General features: G+C 34.2%; 1 protein-coding gene across 1 annotated transcript; it reads left to right on the top strand.

Moving 5' to 3' along the window:
- Positions 1-19244: 19244 nt before the first annotated feature.
- LOC100024402 (olfactory receptor 6C1-like) lies at positions 19245-20604 on the top strand. The gene has a single exon (XM_001375642.5). It carries the CDS (start codon positions 19265-19267, stop codon positions 20201-20203), a length of 939 nt encoding a protein of 312 aa, XP_001375679.3. The 5' UTR covers positions 19245-19264; the 3' UTR covers positions 20204-20604.
- Positions 20605-20922: the final 318 nt, after the last annotated feature.

Raw genomic sequence — 20922 nt, 5'->3', positions numbered from 1 at the left:
AAAAAAAACAAACAAACAAACCACTATTACATTTTACATGAGTCTGCTTTTGACATTTAAAGAAAATGGATATTTGTCACAAGTTTTTCAGGTATAGCAATGTTTCAACCTTGGCAAACATATTTTTAAACAATGTAAAACTTATTTGGGTCTAGAACATCATCAAGAAATCTAGATATTATTTTAAAAATGTGGCAGTGGAGTCTAGGGAAAAAAAAAACCAAAACTCTGTACTTGTACTATTGATGTTGGGCAAAGTGAGCTGAAGAGTTATAAATGAGAGATACTCTTCTTTAGGGAGTCATCCAGAGTTAGGGGTACAATGCCCTGGCATTAACTTCCTAGCTCATTTGGTATAAGACTGTGATGTCCCATACATTCACATTTTTATAAATGTGGGAGGTGGGGATTATAATTGATTGTATTGCACTCCAGCTACTAAAATGGATCTTACGTCCTGTTAGGGGCAGGCAAAATGACCAGAGATTGTTAAAAAATTATAAAAATCATGTCTAAAGAACCCTTAATATCAATTTGAGATATTTAGCTCATTAAATTTTCCAAGGTTGCTATAAATTGTAACCAGTTCCGATGCAGTCCATCTATCCTCTATGTGACAATCTATAAAGTCAAAAATAGAAAAAAGCTGATTTTATATGGGCTTATTCAACAGTATAGTTATAGGGGAAAAGCAACAGAATATAACAGTAGTTAAAACTCAGTACATTAAAATGATTCAGAGTAACAGAATAGTATTGACTACATTAATATATGAACTTAAAACCAACAAAATTAAATCTTAAACAAAACAATCAGCAAAATGCAATAAAATATAGAGAATTTTATAAAACATTGGAGTCTGAAAAGCCTTAAAAATATAACCTCCAGTCTCTTTAAAGTTCATTGATTTTTAAAAAAAATTATCCATTTAGATGCCTATTGTAAGAAGGCAGAAGATTGGTAAGGGATAGGCAATGGGGGTCAAGTGACCCGCCCAGGGCCACACAGCTAGGAAGTGTCTGAGGCCAGATTTTAACACAGGACCTCCTGTTTTTAGGCCTGGCTCTCAATCCACTGAGCCACTGATCTGCTCCTCCATAGTGAGGGTGGGTTTTTGGAATCTCAAATTGGGCCAAAGAGTTTCAGGGAGATGAATTTTGCCCCTGAGTCTCAGGTGAGATAAATAATAGAATCAGTGCACTCAAAACATACCCTTTTAAATAAGCCATGCATGTAACTTCCTGTTTGGAAAAGTCTCTTCCTTCTCCTCTTTCTCTCCCCTGTGGTCCCCTGCCCCCTGTCACATGGAGGCTAATTGTAGCCTAAGTAAAGATCACCCCTGTTTTTACCAGCTGCTGTTTGATTCTGAAGACACAAAGGCAGCTACCAGCAGCCTGGGTCCTGGGGCTGGGCCTGGAGTAATGAGAGATCGATCTGGGTGGGAGGCCAGAGTTGCTGTGGCTGTGGCTGTAACTGGGCAGGTCAGGACCAGGAGAGCGATCAAGCAGATCTGGAGTGGATGAATGCAGGCAGAAGTGGATAGCAGGCAAGTAGGCAAGCAGGCAACAGGAGAGAGTTGAGTCAAGAAGCTTTGCTGAAAAGCCTTGGAGAAACGTGGCTTACAAGAATTATTTAAGCTATCTTTTTTAAAAAAAATTTTTGAGAAGTTCTCATACAATCTAATGGTTGCCAAAACTGTAAAACTTAAATTAGTTTCTAATAATAAAAGTATTATATTTTATGAGGTTTATTAAGGGTTATTAGAATTAAAAATACAAAGTAGAAAACCATGTGCCCATGGATGATTAGGAATTCAAAATCCCTGCACTTAGCATACTCACTACATCTTGCAATCTCTCAGTATAGGAAGAGAGCTCTTGGGAGGCATAGAGCCCATTAAATACTAAATTGTGATCTCACCCAGGTGGAGACTCAGATGATATTATAGGGAATTTTGGGAAGTACCAAGGACTTCTGGAGATTTAAGTCTGGGGTTCCAGTCTCCATTTTTACATAAGTCCCAGTCAGGGGAAGAGAGTCTCAAGAAGATGGGCCTTTATCTGGAGGCTTCACGCCTCCAGAAAGGCAGGGTCACTAAGTCAGCTTTTCTCTTGCCAATGGTGACAGTCTAAAAGAAGTCTGGGGGTCTCTCCTCAAGGGTCTGTATTCCAGTCGCTCCTCGGCGACAGTGCCCAAATGTCCAAATGTCTGAATTCGGATGAATGCTCCTTCACTCCAAGCCCGGGTGACTGACTATCCTCTTCAGTTTTTCCCCCCTCTATTTAAAGACCTTTTTCTTTTGTGTCACCTCTAAATTTTCTCTTGTACCCATCACAGCAGACGCTTTACTCAAGGACTACCCATTCTTTAATTCTCACCTCCTTTTCTTAGATTTTCTCCAGTACTATCCATTCTTTAGTTCTCACCTTCTTTGGTTAGATTATATCTTTTTGGGCTACTTAACACCTCTTTTGTTAAGTTCACCTCTTGTAGTTACTTAACACCTTTTTGTTGTTAATTCACCTTTTGTAGTTACTTAACATTTTTTTGTAGTTAAAATCTAAAAGTAGATTGTAGCTAACAATTCTAGCTTCACTATAAAGGAACAGCTAAGTACCTTCATTGTTACAATCAAGAGATAGCTAAATTCACAATGGACATTCCCAAAATAAGTCTGATGACTTCTGAACTAACACAGCTGCAACAGCTACACCCATTAAACAAGGAAATGTGCCTACAGCAATTGGATCTAGCTGACAACTGTAGTATCCAATTGGATGATCACTTTGTCCTAAAGTCTGTATCAGTACACCAGATGCAATACCTTTGGTCTCATTCACAAATAATTGAAAAGGTTTAGTATAGTGTAGGATTCCAAGAGTTGGTGCAGATAAAATCTCTTCCTTAGCTTACTTAAGACTTGAAGATGTTCAGGTTTGAGTTTCAGAGGTTCTTGTTCTGAATTCCTAGTTAGATCTGTTCAATATTTAGTAATTTCACTATATGCAGGTATCCATTGTGTAAAAATTAAATTTAGTCTCTAGTTATAAAAGTCTTATATTTTATGAGGTTTATTAAGGATTATTAGAATTAAGGATATAAAATAATAAACTACGTGTCTCAGGTTGATTAGCCTATTCAAAGCTCACTTACTATATCTTGCAAATGGCTGAGCAGAGCGCGTGAGAACATAAAAGAGCATAGAATAGCATAGAAGAGAGAGGGGTAGGCTTTACCACCAGTTATATACTCATTGTGATATTGCCCAGGTGGAAACTCAGGTGAGATAATAGGGAATTCTGGGAAGTACCAAGGACTTCCAGGGATTGAAGTCCTGGGTTCAAATCTCCATTTTACATTCCTCTACAAAAACCAGCTGTTCCAAGAACAGCTCTGAGTTGCTTCTTGGTCTTAGGTGCATTCAGTTTCTGAATATCAGCTACTCTTTTCTTAGTGATACTTCTGGAACCCTCTGACAATACAAAACCAAGATATTCAATGCAAGGCAAAACCCACTGAAGATTTGCTTTAGAGATTTTTGTCGACATTTATATAATTCAATCAAAAGAATCTTGCAATCTCTCAAACACACTTTAGCAGATGGAGATGCTAAGAGGATATCATCTACAAAATGTACTATTTTACTTTCTGTGAATGTTATTGCTTTAAGGTCTCTATTCAAAATTTGAGAGAATTGGCTTGGGCTATCACAGTTACCCTGTGGAAGACAGGTCAAAGTCCACTAGGCACTGTCCCATGTGAAAGCAAATATCTTTTGAGAATCCTTGTGAATCGGTATTGAGAAAAACCCTGAACATAAATCTAACACAGTGAAATATCTTGCTTGACTTGGAATGGATGAGGTTATAGCAACTTGACTTGATACTACAGGATGAGTCTTTATTACCTGATCATTTACAGCTCTCATATCCAATATAAATCTATAGACAATTCTGCAATCTTGATTTAACTTTTGTTTTTTTATTGGCAGTATGGGAATATTGTAATCTGAGAAACATGGCATTATGATCCCTTGGTGAATTAGGGACTTAATAATAGGTCTTATTCCATCTGCTGCTTAATTATTCAAAGGATATTGAGGAACACAAGGAACTGGTCCTTCCTTAGTTCTAATTATTACTGGAGTAGCTGATTTCAATAGGCCTATATCTGTGGAAGACTTTGACCATAAATCTTCTGGTATATCCTCAGGAATAGAATAGATGAAATTCAACTCATTCTCTGCACTGACTGAATCTAAGAACAGCAATGGAAAAGTTTTCAGAGATTCTTCTGGGAGTTGTAATGAGATATCACCAGTATCAGTACATTGGATTTACAAAGCAAGTCCCTCCTGAGAAAGTTCACTGGACATTCTGGCATACAAAGCAATGCATGCTCCACAGACTGTGGGTTATCGTTTTAGGTTGTAGTTTTGCTACTCTCTCTGGTATTCTAGTAGCTCCAATCACTTCTGTAGTACCAACAGTTTTACAATCTTTAGGAAGACTTTGCAAAACTGATTTACTGGCTTCAGTATCCACCAAAAGATCATATATATGATTCCCTATACTTACAGAAACATAGGGTTCAGTACTATTTGGAGGTTGGAAGGTTTCAAGAATTGGTGCAAGCACAGTAACATCAGCACAAAACTCAGTCCTTTCCTGTCTATCCAAGTCTACATCTCTTTGAATTACATGACTTTCCCAGGCTGTTGCATCATCAGCTTTTATATTACTCTCATTGGTCCTTAAATTCTCCATCTTATTATCATTGTTCCCATTACAATTTCATTATTATTATTAGTTTATGTTCTTCATTAATTTCTCTTATTATACATTCATTAGGATTGTCTATTAAATTTATATTACAATGTTCTTTCTCTGTACAATTATTTACAGCAATTATATCCTCCTTTAATTCAATTAATTCATTTGTATCATCATGTATTTTATTTTTATTACTTCCAATTTCATTTATCCTCAACTCATTTTCAATTATACCACACTCATTTCTTGATTCATTTTCATGTGTTCCTAGGGAAAACATTCTTAAGGCACTTGCATTCTTGCTTTGGTCACCTTTTATGACTTGGCTGTATTTTGGTCTAGCTCCAGCATTTACCCAAGACTGCACAGTATTTAAATCTGGGGTTTGTTGTTCCTGGCAACAGGCATTCTGACATTGATTGGTATACCTAATTTGATTATTGTTATTATTAGTATTCCATCTGTTATTATTATAATTATTATTATTATTTTTATTTTTAAAACCCTTACCTTCCGTCTTGGAGTCAATACGGTGTATTGGCTCCAAGGCAGAAGAGTGGTAAGGGCTAGGCAATGGGGGTCAAGTGACTTGCCCAGGGTCACATAGCTAGGAAGTGGCTGAGGCTGGATTTGAACCTAGGACCTCCCGTCTCCTGAAACAAAGTCAGGAATTATATGAACACAACTACAAAACACTTTCCACACAACTAAAACTAATTCTGAGCAATTGGAAAAACATTAATTACTCATGGCTAGGATGAGCTAACATAATAAAAATGATGATCCTGCCCAAACTTATCTATTTATTTAGTGCCATACCCATCAAACTTCCAAAAAATTTCTTTACTGAATTAGAAAAAAAAACATAACAAAGTTCATTTGGAAGAATAAAAGATCAAGATACCCAGTGAAATAATGAAAAAAAAAATACAAAGGAAGGTGGCCTTGCAGTCCCATATCTCAAGCTATACTATAAAGCAGTGGTCATCAAAACAATTTGGTACTGGCTAAGAGACAGAAAGGAGGATCAATAGAATAGACTTGGGGTAAGGGACCTCAGCAAAACAGTCAATGACATACCCAAAGAGCCCAGCTTTGGGGACAAAAATCCACTATTCGACAAAAACTGCTGGGAAAATTGGAAGACAGTGTGGGAGAGATTAGGTTTGGATCAGCACCTCACAACCTACACCAAGATAAACTCATAATGGGTGAGTGACTTGAACATAAAGAAGGAAACTATAAGTAAATTAGGTGAACACAGAATAGTATACATGTCAGATCTTTGGGAAGGGAAAGATTTTAAAGCAAGACTTAGAAAGAGCCATAAAGTATAAAATATATAATTTTGATTACATCAAATTAAAAGATTTTTATACAAACAAAAACAATGTAACCAAAATCAGAAGGGAAATAACAAACTGGGAAACAATCTTCATGACAAAAAACTCTGACAAAGGTTTAATTACTCAAATTTACAAAGAACTAAGTAAATGGTATGAAAAATCAAGCCATTCTCCAATTGATAATTGAGCAAGGGATATGAACAGGCAATTCTCAGTCAAAGAAATCAAAACCATTAATAAGCACATGAAAAAATATTCTAAATCTCTTATAATCAGAGAGATGGAAATCAAAACAACTCTGAGGTATCACCTCACACCTAGCAGATTGGCTAATATGACAGCTATGGAAAGTAATGAATGTTGGAGGGGATATGGTAAAATTGGGATATTAATTCATTGCTGGTAGAGTTGTTAATTGATCCAATCATTCTGGAGGGCAATTTGTAACTATGCCCAAAGGGTGATAAAAGACTGTCTGCCCTTTGATCCAGCCATAGCACTTCTGAGATTGTACCCCAAAGAGATAATAAGGAATAGACATGTACAAAAATATTCATAGCTGTTCTCTTTGTGGTGGCAAAAAAATGGAAAATGAAGCGATGCCCTTCATTTGGGGAATGACTGAACAAATTGTGGTATCTGTTGGTGATGGAATACTATTGTGCTCAAAGGAATACTGGAACAACCTCCAGGAATTGATGCAGAGTGAAAGGAGCAGAACCAAGAGAACATTGTACACAGAGAATGATACACTGTGGCATAATTGAATGTAATGGACTTCTCTGTTAGTGGTAATGCATTGATCCTGTACAAACAGGAGAGATACAGTGAAAAAACGTTATCCACATTCAGAGGAAAAACTGTGGGAGTGAAAACACCAAAGAAAAACAACTACTCAATGACATGGGTCGAAGGGGATATGATCAGGGATATAGACTCTAAATGAACGTTCTAGTGCAAGTACCAACAACATGGAAATGGGTTCTGAACAAGGACACATGCAATACCCAGTGGAATTGTGCATTGGCTTTGGGAGGCGAGGTGGTAGGGGAGGGAGAAATAGAAAATGATTTTTGAAATCAAGAGTGATCTGAAATTGACTAAAAATTATTATCACATGGGTAGCTAGAAGAATTATACTCAGAGGGAACAATTACAGACTGTATCAGTTGAAATGCCTATATATATCCTAAGATTAAAAAAAAAAAGAAGCTAATACTCAGGGAACTGGGAAAAGAGATAAAATGGAGGAAATTTATATTTCATAAAGAAGTACCTGGCAGGAGAGGAGGAGAACACCAATACACTGGAAGTGTAAAGTGGTTGGAGGCAGGAGGTACTTAAGTCTTACATGCATTGAAATTGACTCAAAGAGGGAAGAACAATCAGATACATTGGGGAAGAGAATTGATTCACACCCTATAGATAAGTAGAAAGGTAACAAATGGACTGGTAGGGAGGGAAGTAATACAAGGGAGGAAGTGTATGGGGAGTATTTAAAAAAGACTAAAAAGAAAAATAAGAGAGAAACAAGAAGGGAGGGTGAAGAGAAGCAAAATAAAGGTGGAAATTAGGGGGGACTGATTTAAAACAAAACACGTGTATAGTAGGAAATAGTGAAAGAAGAAATGGCAGGACTAGGAGTAGAAATCAAACTATTGGGAAATACACAGCTATTAATCATAACTCTGAATTTGAATGCAATGAACTCATCCATAATACAAAAGCAAAGAGCAGAATGGATTAGAAACCAAAATCCTATCATATGTTTTCTACAAGAAACAGACATGAGGAAGTTAGACACACATATGGCAAATGTAAGTGGATGGAGAAAAATCTATTCAGCATCAATTGAGAAAAAGAAGGCAAGACAAGTGAATGAAATCTTAGAAAAATTAGTTATATATATGTAGAGAAAAATAAATAGGGACAAAAGAATACACTTCTTTTCAGCAGCACATGGTACATTCATAAAGACTGATCATATGCTAGGCCATACAAATATTGCAAACAAGTGTAAAAGAGCAGAAATAATAAATGCAACCTTTTCAGAACATAATGCAATAAAAATAATAATTAGTAAGGGTACATGGAGAGACAACTCTAAATTTAATTGGAAATTTAAAAATATGATTCTCCAAAATCAGTTAAAGAACAAATCACAGAAACAATTAATTATTTCCTTGAAGAAAATGACAATGATCAGATATCCCTTCAAAATCTATGATATGCAGCCAAAGCAGTACTCAAGGGGAATATATATACTTGAGTACATGTATTAACAAATTAGGGAGGGCATAGGTCAATGAATTGGGCATGCAAATTAAAAAACTAGAAAGTGAACAAATTAAAAATCCTCAGATGAAAATTAAATTAGAGTTACTAAAAATTAAAGGAGATATTAATAAAATCAAAAGTGAAAAAAACTATTGAATTAATAAATAAGACTAGAAGCTGGTACTTTGAAAAAAACAAATAAAATAGACAAAGAACTGATCAATATAATAAAAAAAGGAAAAAGAAAACAAAATTAACAATATCAAAGATGAAAAGGAAGACCTCATCTCTAATGAAGAAAAATTAAGGAAATAATTTAAAAATATTATTCCCAATTATATGGCAATAAATATGGCAATCTAGGTGATAGGGATGAATATTTACAAAAATATAAATTGTATAGTTTAACAGAAGAAGAAATAGAATACCTAAATAATCCTATAACAGAAAAAGGAATTGAACAAGCAATCAAAGAACACCCTAAGAAAAAACCCCCAGTACCATATGGATTTACAAATGAATTCTATCATACATTCAAAGAACAACTAACCCCAATATTATGCAAACTATATGACAGAATTAGCAAAGAAGGAGTTTTAACAAATTTCATTCAAGACACAGATATGGCACTGGTTCCAAAGCCAGGAAGGTCAAAAATGGAGAAAGAAAACTACAGGCCAATCTCCTTAATGAACATAGATGCAAAAATCTTAAATAGAATATTAGCAAAAAGACTGCAACAAGTGATCAGGAGAGTTATTCATAATTATCGTGTGGAATTTATACCAGGAATGCAAGGATAGTTCAATATTAGGAAAACCATCCACATAATTCACCATATTCAGAAGCAAACCAAAAAAATCATATGATAATGACAATAGATGCAGAAAAAGTCTTTGACAAAATACAACATTCATTCCTATTGTAATCACTAGAAAATATAGTAATAGAAGGGCCTTTCCTAAGAATAATAAACAGTATATATTTAAAACCATCAGCAAACATCATCTGCAAACTAGAAATCTTCCCAATAAGATCAGGAGTGAAACAAGGATGCCCATTATCACCTCCATTGTTTAACTTTGTACTAGAAACACTAACTGTAGCAATTAGAGAAGAAAAAGAAATTGAAGGCATTAAAATAGTCAATGAGGAGACCAAGCTATCACTCTTTGCAGATGATATGATGCTCTATATAAAGAATCCCAGACAATCAACTAAAAAGCTAGTGGAAATAATCAACAACTTTAGCAAAGTTGCAGGATACAAAATAAACCCACATAAGTCATCAGCATTTCTATATATTTCCAACACATCTCAGCAGCAAGAATTAGAAAGAGAAATTCCATTTAAAATAACCCTAGACAATATAAAATACTTAGACATCTATCTGCTGAGACAAAGAAATTATGTAAACACAACTACAAAATACTCTCCACACAATTAAAACTACATGTAAATGATTCAAAAAAACATGAAATTCTCGTGGGTAGGACAAGCTAACATAATAAAAATGACAGTCCTACCCAAATTAATTTACTTATTTAGTGCCATACCCATCAAACTACAAAGAAACTTTTTTTCTGAATTATAAGAAACCATAAGAAAGCTCACTTGGAAGAACAAAAGATCAAGAATGTCAAGGGAAATAATGAAAAAAAAAACATGAGAAGGAGGGTGGCCTTTTAGTACCAGATCTCAAACTATACTATAAAGCAGTGGTCATCAAAAACAATATGGTACTGGCTGAAAGAGAGGAGGGAGGATCATTGGAATAGACTTGGAGTAAGTGACCTCTGCAAGAGAATCTATGATAAACCCAAAGATCCTAGCTTTTGGGACAAAAATCCACAAAAGTTGCTGGGAAAATTGGAAAACAGTATGGGAGAGATTAGGTTTGGATCAACATCTCACACCCTACACCAAGTAAACTCAGAATCAGTGAATGACTTGAATATAAAGAAGGAAACTATAAGTAAATTAGGTGAACACAGAATAGTATACATGTCAGATCTTTGGGAAAGGAAAGATTTTAAGACCAAGCAAGAGTTAGAAAAAATTATAAAATGTAAAATAAATAATTTTGATTACATTAAATTAAAAAGGTTTTGTACAAACATAACCAATGTAAACAAAATAAGAAGGGAAGCAATAAATTGGGAATAATCTTCATTAAAAAACCTCTGACAAATGTCTAAGTATTCAGATTTATAAAGAGCTAAATGAATTTTATAAAAAAAATCAGCCATTTTACATTTGATAAATGGGCAAGAGACACGAATAGGCAATTTTCACATAAAGAGATCAAAACTATTAATAAGCAGAGGGAAAAGTGTTCTAAATCTCTTATAATCAGAGAAATGAAAATCAAAACAACTTTGATACCTCCTCACACCTAGAAGATTGGTAAACATGACAGAAAAGAAAAGTAATGAATGTTGGAGGGGATGTGGCAAAATTAGGACATTAATGCATTACTGTTTGAGTTGTGAATTGGTTCAACCATTCAGGAAGGTGATTTGGAAGTATGCCCAAAGGGCACTAAAAGACTGTCTGACCTTTTGTCTAGCCATAAGCCTGCTGGTTTCATACCCCAAAGAGATTATAATAATAATAATATAATAAGGAAAACCTTGAACAAGAATATTCATAGCTGTACTCTTTGTGATGGCAAAAAATTGGAAAATGAGAGGATGCCCTTCAACTGGGGAATGGGTGAAGAAATTGTGGTATATGTTGGTGATGGAATACTATTGTGCTCAAAGGAATAATAAACTGGAGGAATATCATGTGAACTGAAACAACCTCCAGGAATTGATGCAGAGTGAAAGGAGCAGAACCAGGAGAACATTGTACACAGAGACTGATACACTGTGGCACAATTGATTGTAATGGACTTCTATTCTAGTAGCAATGCAATGATCCAGAACAATTTGGAGGGACTTATGAGAAAGAATGCTTTTCACATTCAGAGGAAGAACTGTGGGAGTAGAAACACAGAAGAAAAACATATGATTGATCACATAGTTTGATGGGAATTTGATTGGGGATATAGACTCTAAATGATCACCCTAGTGCAAACATCAATAATATGGAAATAGGCTTTGATCAGTGACACATGAAAAACCCAGAGGAATTGTGTGTCGGCTATGGAAAGGGGTGGGAGGGGGAGGAAAAGACCATGATTCTTGTAACCAAGGAAAAAATATAAAATGGTTCCTTTAATAAGGGTTTTTAGTTTCATATGCAATTCTATGTGTGTGTGTGCATTGTGTGTGTGTATGTGTGTGAACTTTGGATATTTATTTCCCTTCACTTTGTTTACCCTGTAATCAAAAGTTTAAAAATAAAAAAAAATGTTAGAAATAAAAAAAGGAGTTAGGGTAGAAGCTTAGAGAACATCCACAAAGAGCACAGAACTTCAATGGTTATCCATAGAACTACCTGAAAAGAAAGTCAATAAGACTAGTCTAATAGGTAGAAACAGAATCATTTAAGGGCAATTTCAGGAAAGTCCATGGAGAAGAGAGAAAAAAGGTTATGAAAATTTAGAATTTAATACAAATGCAAAACATCACTATTGCTATATGAACATGAACAATACTTAATACTTCAAACTCCCTTTTATCAACAAAGTTAATAATCCATTTTTCACTTTGTAGTTGAGTCCAAGGAAATAAACTGAGAAACAGACAACAAGGTTAAGAAACTATATTAGGGGACAGCTTGGTAGTTCAATGAATTGAAAGCCAAGCCTAGAGAAAGAAGGTCACAAGTTCAAATCTGGTCTCACACCTATGTGACCCTGGACAAGTCACTTAATCCCCATTGCTTAGTCCTTATCATTCTTCAGCCTTGGACCAAAGTCACAGTATTGATTTTAAGACAGAAATTAAAAGTTTTAAAAATAAAAACATTTGAACTAGACATATCACTAACATGTCAAAGAATGTGTTTGAGTTACATTACTAATTTGATTTCAAGCACCATTCTCTGCTACTCCTTGTTGTTTCTTCTATTGCTATAATTATTATTATATTTATTCATCAATTCCATCCTATTTGTCTCTAATTAAATAAACCTCTTATAGAATACTTCAAGATTACATAGCAGATTATTTTTAAACTTTGAGAACGTTCTTATTACTATGAGATTTTTGACTGTGAACTGAAATAAAATAATAGAGAATGGAGAAAATTTGTGAGGAAGGAATAATGGAGTTTACATTTAAGAAGTGGAACCACAGTCTTTTGTATTTTCCAAACAAAAGCAGTTTTGTGGGGAATGAGCATCATGGTAAGTAAGCATCATGATTCTTAAGAATTTACATCATTCATTGTGATAAGAAACAATATAGCATCAGAGAATTCTGAACAGGGACATAATCCTCTCATATTAAGTAAACACTTGTATAGTTTTGGGAATAACCACATATCTCCATTTGGCTACTTGCCTAAGTTATTCACAGGTATTAAGCATGCCAAGGATTTTTTTGGGGGAGGAGGAGTCTCTTTGGACACTGTCCTCTATACTTCTATTTCCCCCTTGTGCAAATATGGATCAGGTTTATATTCCTTAGTACTTAGTACTTAGTACTGAACCCTTTCTGTCACTACACTTTTGGCTTGTTCAAAGATTTATTCCTCCTAAGAAAGTATCAATCAAAATACATAAATTATTTACTATAATTCCAGAAAGCTAAGATCAGCATCAAGTGTTTTGAAGAACCTTATATTTTCTCTTGACTTGAGAGGGATATCTGACAGAGCTAAAATCAATAGAATGTCTCAAAATCTAAAATACATAGTCATATATGAATGGAAAGGTAGGAAATGGTTCCTGACATATCCTATTAGCTAAAAACAAACAGGAATCTCAGAGAGGGTGTGAATGAGTATGTGGTTGTGTGAGAGGTAATGGTTAAATCTTGCCACCTGGTCAATGCTAATGCGTTACTTAGTGTTTGATCAAACTTTTTAGGATACTTTAGTTAAAATTTCAGCAGTAAGCTATTAAGGATTGCCAAAAAAGTAAGTATTATTTTGTTTCAATATTCATGATTTTCTTATTTTATTGCTATTACACATATTGACATATCCTCAAAAAGAAAAATTTTATTCATGGAAATTGCAAAATGAAAATTAAACCTAATATTAAATTTGCCATTTTATTCTGAACTGCTCATTTTACTTTTTCAGTCACATATTGGCATAGTGTTGGAAATCGTCATTCTTCATCTTTTAATGGACAGGATGATACTTTTCAACTTGGAAAGCTCACAGTGGTCATCAAATTCACTCCTCTTAATTGGTTAGTTGAGAAAATTGAGAAGTTAAAGTTATTTAAGGTCACATACATATTGACTTACAAAGCTAAGATTTGAACTAGTCCCTTGACCTCAAATCAAGAATTCTTTCCACTCTAACACACTTCTTTTAATTGCAAAGTATAACAAAACTTCAGAAAATAGATTTTTGTCTCATTTAAATGGTGACATAATATGAATTCAGAATAAGAGAGTCTGGGTTTAAATACCGTCTTTACCACTTAGTAGTTTTATGATACTCAACAATGTCTTCCCCTCTCTAGACCTGTTTCTTACTGTTTAAACTGAGGGAAATGGATAAAATGATCTGAAAGTCCCATTCCAGCTAAAACTAAAGAATTATATGACTGAATTAAAATAAAATGTTTACATACAAGGCCAATTTTGATAAGTGGAAAGAGAAAAATATTCTAAGAACAAATTAAGAAAAGCAAATCTGTTATAATAATGAAAACTATTACAAAACAAAACTGGAATCTCTTGTGAATGTGTCATTCTATTTATGAATAATAATGGATAAAAATTTAAAGTGGTTATTGATATGAACATAAAATTGCTATTTTCCAAATATAGAATTAAATTAAGGTACTACATTCAACATTGCCAAAAATGTGTACCTTCTTCCTATCTCTCTCCCAATTATCTTTATAGGTGCTTAATTCCTGTTTGTTTAACTGAAATCAAACATTGATGATAGCATGAAAGAAAAGGATGGTAATGACATGGAGGAGTGACCCAATATTCTTGTACATTTCTTTGGCCTTAGCCTTTTATTTTCTGGTTCTTTTTGAGGATGCTTCATAGAAAAAGTCTTGACTACACTATGATACATGAAAAGGATGGGAATCTAACATTTGAAGTAATTATCGAAGATAGAAGAGATTCCCATTATGATATAACATGACAAAGAGAATGAAAAGGAAATTATGAGGTACCAGTTAAAGTTCAAGAAACAGAGGAAGCCAGTTGGTTTATCTGGTAGATAAGCATTTAGAGTTGACAATGCAAAGTCACATCAAGCATAGGAATATCAATCATAAAGTATAAGAACAATTAAGAATTTATTCAGGGGAATTATAGAATCATAGATTAAGAATTATGAGAGAATTCAGAGACAATATAGTCCAAATCCACTCCTTTAATAGATAAAGAAAATGGTACTTAGAGGCATTAAATGCCTTACCTAAAAATCACGTAGGTGGCAGTACAAAGAGACACAATGAGATTTGAAGCAGCAAAGTTAAGGATAGTATATATTCCAAGATGTCTGGCACAATATTATAATCTTATCATTGTCTTTTTTATGGTACTTCCTCTTAAATTATTCCACCAAAGGAACTCCTTTCAATTGAATGGCAGTGCCATTCTGTCCAGAAAATCACTAATATGATATCCCTAAAATGCATAATCTAGTTACTTATGTGTAAAACTGTACATTTGTGTAGCATGAGAGAATAACATCTAGCAGTTTGATCTAAGCAATCTCTAAAATCACTTTAATCTCTTAATCTGTGATCTCATGAAAAGAGAAGCAGAGGAATCAATTTTAGAGTAAGAAAAGACTGTCAAAATGCTGAAACTCATAGTTATAAATTTTCAAAACAGTGAAAACAAGATTCCATGATCCTTTGTAAATTTTCTTAAGGAATCCAGGTTGCAAAAGAAGAGGAAGTAGAAGTAATAAGAATAAATATCTTTTTTCTATACATTTGGGTGTAAAAGAAGAGGGGTATAGTATGAAAGCTTGAAGGTGTGACAGCACATAGTGATTCCCACCCAGCTAAGGAAATGAGAGATGTGGAAATTTTTTAAGGCATTATAAATGGAATTATTAGATGGAGAGAAATTAAAGATTTTAGAGAGAAAGGGAAATGTTGAGAGGGGCAATTGGCTAGATAAGACAGAGATAAGATCAAGAACAAGTTGAGTGATTGACTTTGATAAGGGGAAGGAAAAAACACAACTATCAGTGATGAGAGGAAAAGAGGACAATGAAAGATAATTTTAAATTATTTTGCCATAAAAAGTTGTTAGAAGAGGTAAATCTTTGTGAATAATCATAATGTTTTCAGTAAAGAATGAAGCAATGATCCCAACTTAGGGTGGGGAGTGGGGAGGGAAGGAATGTTTGAATAAAGAAGGGAATAGATTTGTAGGGAGTGAAGCTGAGAATCAATAAAGAGGCAGTAAAGCTAGGGCCCGGGTTTGGTTAGATATTACTAACATAAATTGGGTAAAATAAAATAAATTTGTCAGAGACAAATATAGGTCATAAACCCAATTAGCTGAGTTTCATGACTTCTTCTAGATATGTTCATTAGGAGATTAGGAATGAAGAGCAAATGCTCAGAAGATTTAAGAGTAAATGAGTATGAATTTAATTAGTCAGTGATAGGACTGATGTTGTAAAGGGATGAAAGTGAATTTAGAGCAAAGGTAATGGCCAAAGAATGATTGGAAGTCATGATGAAGAAAAAAAAAATTAGGAGTAAGACTTAGAGAGATGTCAATAATAAGATCTAGAATTCATATGTCATTTCAAAGTATGCATACTTTTAACAAATATCACAACATATCCTGATGGTAGGTGCTATTATTTTCCCTATTTTGTTGATAGGGGTACTGAGGCTGACTGGCTCAGAATAAATGTCTTCTATATAGTCAAAGAATCTGGAAGTCACATTTGAGGCCAGATTTGAACTGAGATTTTCTTGACTCCAGATGCAGAGTTCTATCCTTTGCACCATCTTTATGCATCAGGTGGCAAGATGAGAAGTTATGATGAGATGAGGGAAGGTCAGAATATTTTTTTTCTTTGTCATAGAAGAGGAATAATTTCGAGTGAGTGAAGAATTCTCTTCATGATCAGAAATTCCATTCTCTCCACCCCCCTTCACTTTCTTAGGTCTTTACCTCTGCTCTAACTTGGCTGTCCTCCCTTCAGAATTTCAGTCTTATAATTAACTAATTCAACTTCATCCTGTCTTTTACTCTGAAATCCCCCTAAGCCTTTGTCCTGCATTGGGACTTGCCTGCTGCTGAACAGAGATGGTAGAAGTCATGAAACTGAGTTGACTGGTAAGATCTAGGATATGACACTGTGTGTGAGTGACCAAGGTGGAATATATGGGATCTGGGGACTTAAGATAGAACTAGAAATGAAAAGTATAAAGTATTTGATTAATATTTGAATGTTTGTGTATATTTATTTTATATAGTATTTTATAATTAATTGTAATATCAATTATTAAACCAATTTAAGACAATTCAATTTTATTTATGTAATAATTTCATAAAATTAAAAGTATAAAAAGTGGTTATATGTATGATAAAGTAACAATGTTATTTAATAAAACTTGAAGGAGTTTTTAGACTTAGAGTGTCTTTGATATTATGATGCAGTTAGTAGTTTTAATGTACATAAGACCTGTTATTTACTATGTGCTAGGCACTGTGCTAAACATTTTATACAAGCATTTTCTCATTTAACTTAGAATTGCCTTACAGAGTAGGTTATTATTATCCCCATTTTATAGTTGAAGAAACTAAGGCAAACAGTTTAAGGATCTTGCTTATAGTCACACAGCTGAGTGTCTGTGATGAGATTTGAAGTAAGTTTATTGCTCATAGGACTGTCACTCTCTATTGCCCCACCAGGTATCTTTAAGAAAGTGAGAAGAAAGTAGAGGTGATTATTCTAAAGAAGGGAATAAACATCAGTTTTTTGAAGCAACAAATGTGGAGTAAAGGAATGCTTAGGTATATGTCCCAGAGATTAGTTGACAGAGGGAAGGAGGGTGTTAGAAGTGTTCCAGGGTTGTTTGCATATTATTGTCACTATTAGAATGTGAGCTCCTAGAAAGCAGGACCTGTGTTTGTTCTTTCTTTTGTATGTATAGCACAATCCTTGGTGGAGATAAAGTATTTAATAAAAGTTTATTGACAGATGATGAATATTCATCTATATGTCATGTGTAATTATATAACAATTATAATCATTTAATACACATGGGCCTATTGAGAGAAAGAACAGATAGATGTGTGATATATATTAGATAGATGGACAAACGTATTCATACTAGAAATACAGGCATGCAGAAAGGGCATGGTTTTCATCGAGAATCGCTAATTATAATCCTTGTGATTTTGAGTAAATTCCTTCAACTTTTGCTCAGTTTCCTCTTCAGTAAAATGAAGAGTGAGACTAGAGAATCTGTAAAGCCCTATTCAGATTTTCATTTCTATCACCTAACATTCCACATTGGAAAATACTTTAATTCCTTTTATAGCACATCCAATGGAAACTATTAGGAGTTTGTCCTCCCTTTTTCCTTTTCCCTCTCAGAGAAATAAAGTTCGAGTTTCTCAAGAATAAATTATTACAAAAATAATATACCTCCATATAAATTATGATCATAGAGGACTTTATTGGAATGCATTTCATTATATGGAAGAATTCCTGTACTCCCATAATCTTGCATTTTAAAAGTGAAATAACAATGGAGAAAGGATAATAATGCCTGGAAATGAATAAAAATCTTCTTTATGTGAGTTGTAGAAAATCTTGTCAAATTTGAGCCAACCAGTTCAATATTGCTTCATAGAATCACTTGGCTTCTGAGGGTTTAGTTAGATCTTACCCTTTGGATTCTCTAGCTTTATCTTTTTTTTTTTAAATCACCCTTCCTAGAAATTGATGGAGGTGATGATAAATGGAGATTAAAGGTGTAAATGACAGGAGAGTGTGTCCTCATGGTTTCAGTCTAACGAAGGTATATAATAATTAAATTCAATATGATCCATGAGAAAGGCACCAAAGATGTTCTCAGTGGTGGTAGGTTAGAGGTAGAAAAGGTTGGTTCTATTATATTATTCTTACAAAAATGAATACTATAGAAATGTAATTTGCTTGATAATACATGTATAAACTAGATTGAATTGCCTCTCATTTCTGGGAGTGGTGGATAGAAAGGGGGAGGGAGATGATATGGAATATATGACTTTGGAAAACTTATGTGGAAATTTGTCAGTTAAAAATTAATAATAAAGAATTCAAAGTAGGATCCTAATCAAAGTCCATAGTTTGAGGCAAATACTAAAGTATATGTGCAGTAGGTCAAGAGAACATAACATGACATAAGATGACAATATAAGATAAAACTAAAAGAGCAAGTTGATGAACCATCAGAGATGGCCTTAAACTCGGTAAAGAAGAACAAAACGGAAGAGTCTTATTTCATTTTTAAGTTTTTAGTACTTAGCCAGAGTCAACCTTGTATTTTACTTATTTGGGTACATATCTTACCAGTTATGTTAAGCTCCTTGAAAGCATCATTTATATCTTAATTACCTTTGAAACATTCTTCTTCTTAGTATAGTAACATAACAAGGACTTAATATGTGTTTAAATGATTGAAAGAATTATTTCTTCTCTGCTCCCTTTCAAGTATAATCCATTCATAAGTTTTCTGTTTCTTTTTTTTTTTTAGTTTTTTCTCCTTTTATTTTTATTGCATATCTACTGAAGAAGAGAAATTTTAAACATGAAAAATCACACACAAGTGACAGAGTTCATCCTCTTAGGATTTTCAGATGACCCAGAGATTCAAATGGTCATTTTCTTCTTTCTCTTACTTGCCTACATTCTCAGTATTGCTGGGAACTTGACCATCATCATCCTCACTCTGTTTGACTCTCACCTCCAAACTCCAATGTATTTCTTCCTCCGGAATTTTTCCTTCATAGAAATTTCATTTACAACTGTCTGTATTCCCAGGTTCTTGAGCACCATCATTACTGGAGACAAGACCATTTCCTATAATTGCTGTATGACTCAGTTGTTTTTCGTAATTCTCATGGGAGTAACTGAATTTTACCTACTAACAGCCATGTCCTATGACCGCTATGTTGCCATCTGCAGACCCTTACATTACATAACAATCATGAGCAGCAGAGTCTGCATTTTGCTTGTCTTCTGCTCATGGTTCATTTCATTCATGGTCATTTTCCCACCTCTCATAATGATGCAGGAACTTGACTATTGTGCTGGTAATATAGTTGATCATTTCACCTGTGACTATTCTCCCCTCTTACAAATATCCTGTACAGATACCCAATTCTTAGAAACCCTAGGCATTTCCTGGGCTGTGGTAACTCTTATGGTCACACTGGCATTAATAATTCTCTCCTATATATTTATCATCCAGACAATTTTGAGGATCCCCTCTGTCAGTCAGAGGAAAAAGGCCTTTTCCACTTGCTCTTCTCATGTGATTGTTATATCCATTTCTTATGGCAGTTGCATCTTCATGTACATTAAACCCTCAGCAAAAGACAGAGTATCTTTGAGCAAGGGAGTTGCTCTGCTATATACATCAGTAACCCCTGTGTTGAATCCCTTTATTTATAGTCTAAGGAATCAGCAGGTGAAACAAGCCTTCATGGACATGATACGGAAGATTGTATTTTTTACAAAAAAATGAAAAGATTTGTTGAAATGAATAGAAGATGCAATGAAAAGCTTTCTTAATATTCTGTCCAAGGCTCTCTCATTTCCCTTATCTCTCTTTTTTTTCCTCTTCAGAGGAATTCCACATTCATTTGGGTATATCTTTATCTGTCTCTTTTACTTATATTTTTCTTCTCCATTCAGCTATTTTTAAAGCCTCATCAGACAGCTATTTTGCTTTATTGATTTTTTTGTAAGGAATGTTTTCTGTTATTGCCTCCCATATAATACTCAAACCTCTGGTCACTACTCGGCAGACAATTTTTATACCATATATAGTTACTTAAGTCTATTCATCTCTTCCACTTCATGTTCATAAGGGATGTTATTTTCATCATATTTATATCCTTTTTGTCCTACTTTCTTCAGTTAAGTCTGTATTTCACCATAAGGGACTCATGATCTGAGTCACAGTAAGTTCCAGTTTTTGTTATAACTGACTATAGAGAGCTCATACAAATTTGTCTGTAAAGTAAAAAATTAATCTGATTTTGATTTTAACCATTTCGTGATCAAGAAAGCAGTGTGGTTTATTTTTCCAGTCCAAGATAACTTAAGAGGTTGGAAGGAGGTGTCTATGATACTGAGTTGGAGCCTGGCCAGGAGAACTTGACAGCAGCAACACTAGTTGTGTTTTTTTTTTTTTTGAGTCTTTGGTGACCATGGTATCAGCAGAAATTCTGTGAACTTTCA

The sequence above is a fragment of the Monodelphis domestica genome, chromosome 5 (genome assembly GCF_027887165.1).
Source record: "Monodelphis domestica isolate mMonDom1 chromosome 5, mMonDom1.pri, whole genome shotgun sequence".
Taxonomy (NCBI): Eukaryota; Metazoa; Chordata; class Mammalia; order Didelphimorphia; family Didelphidae; genus Monodelphis; species Monodelphis domestica.
This window is presented reverse-complemented; position numbering and strand designations above follow the sequence as displayed.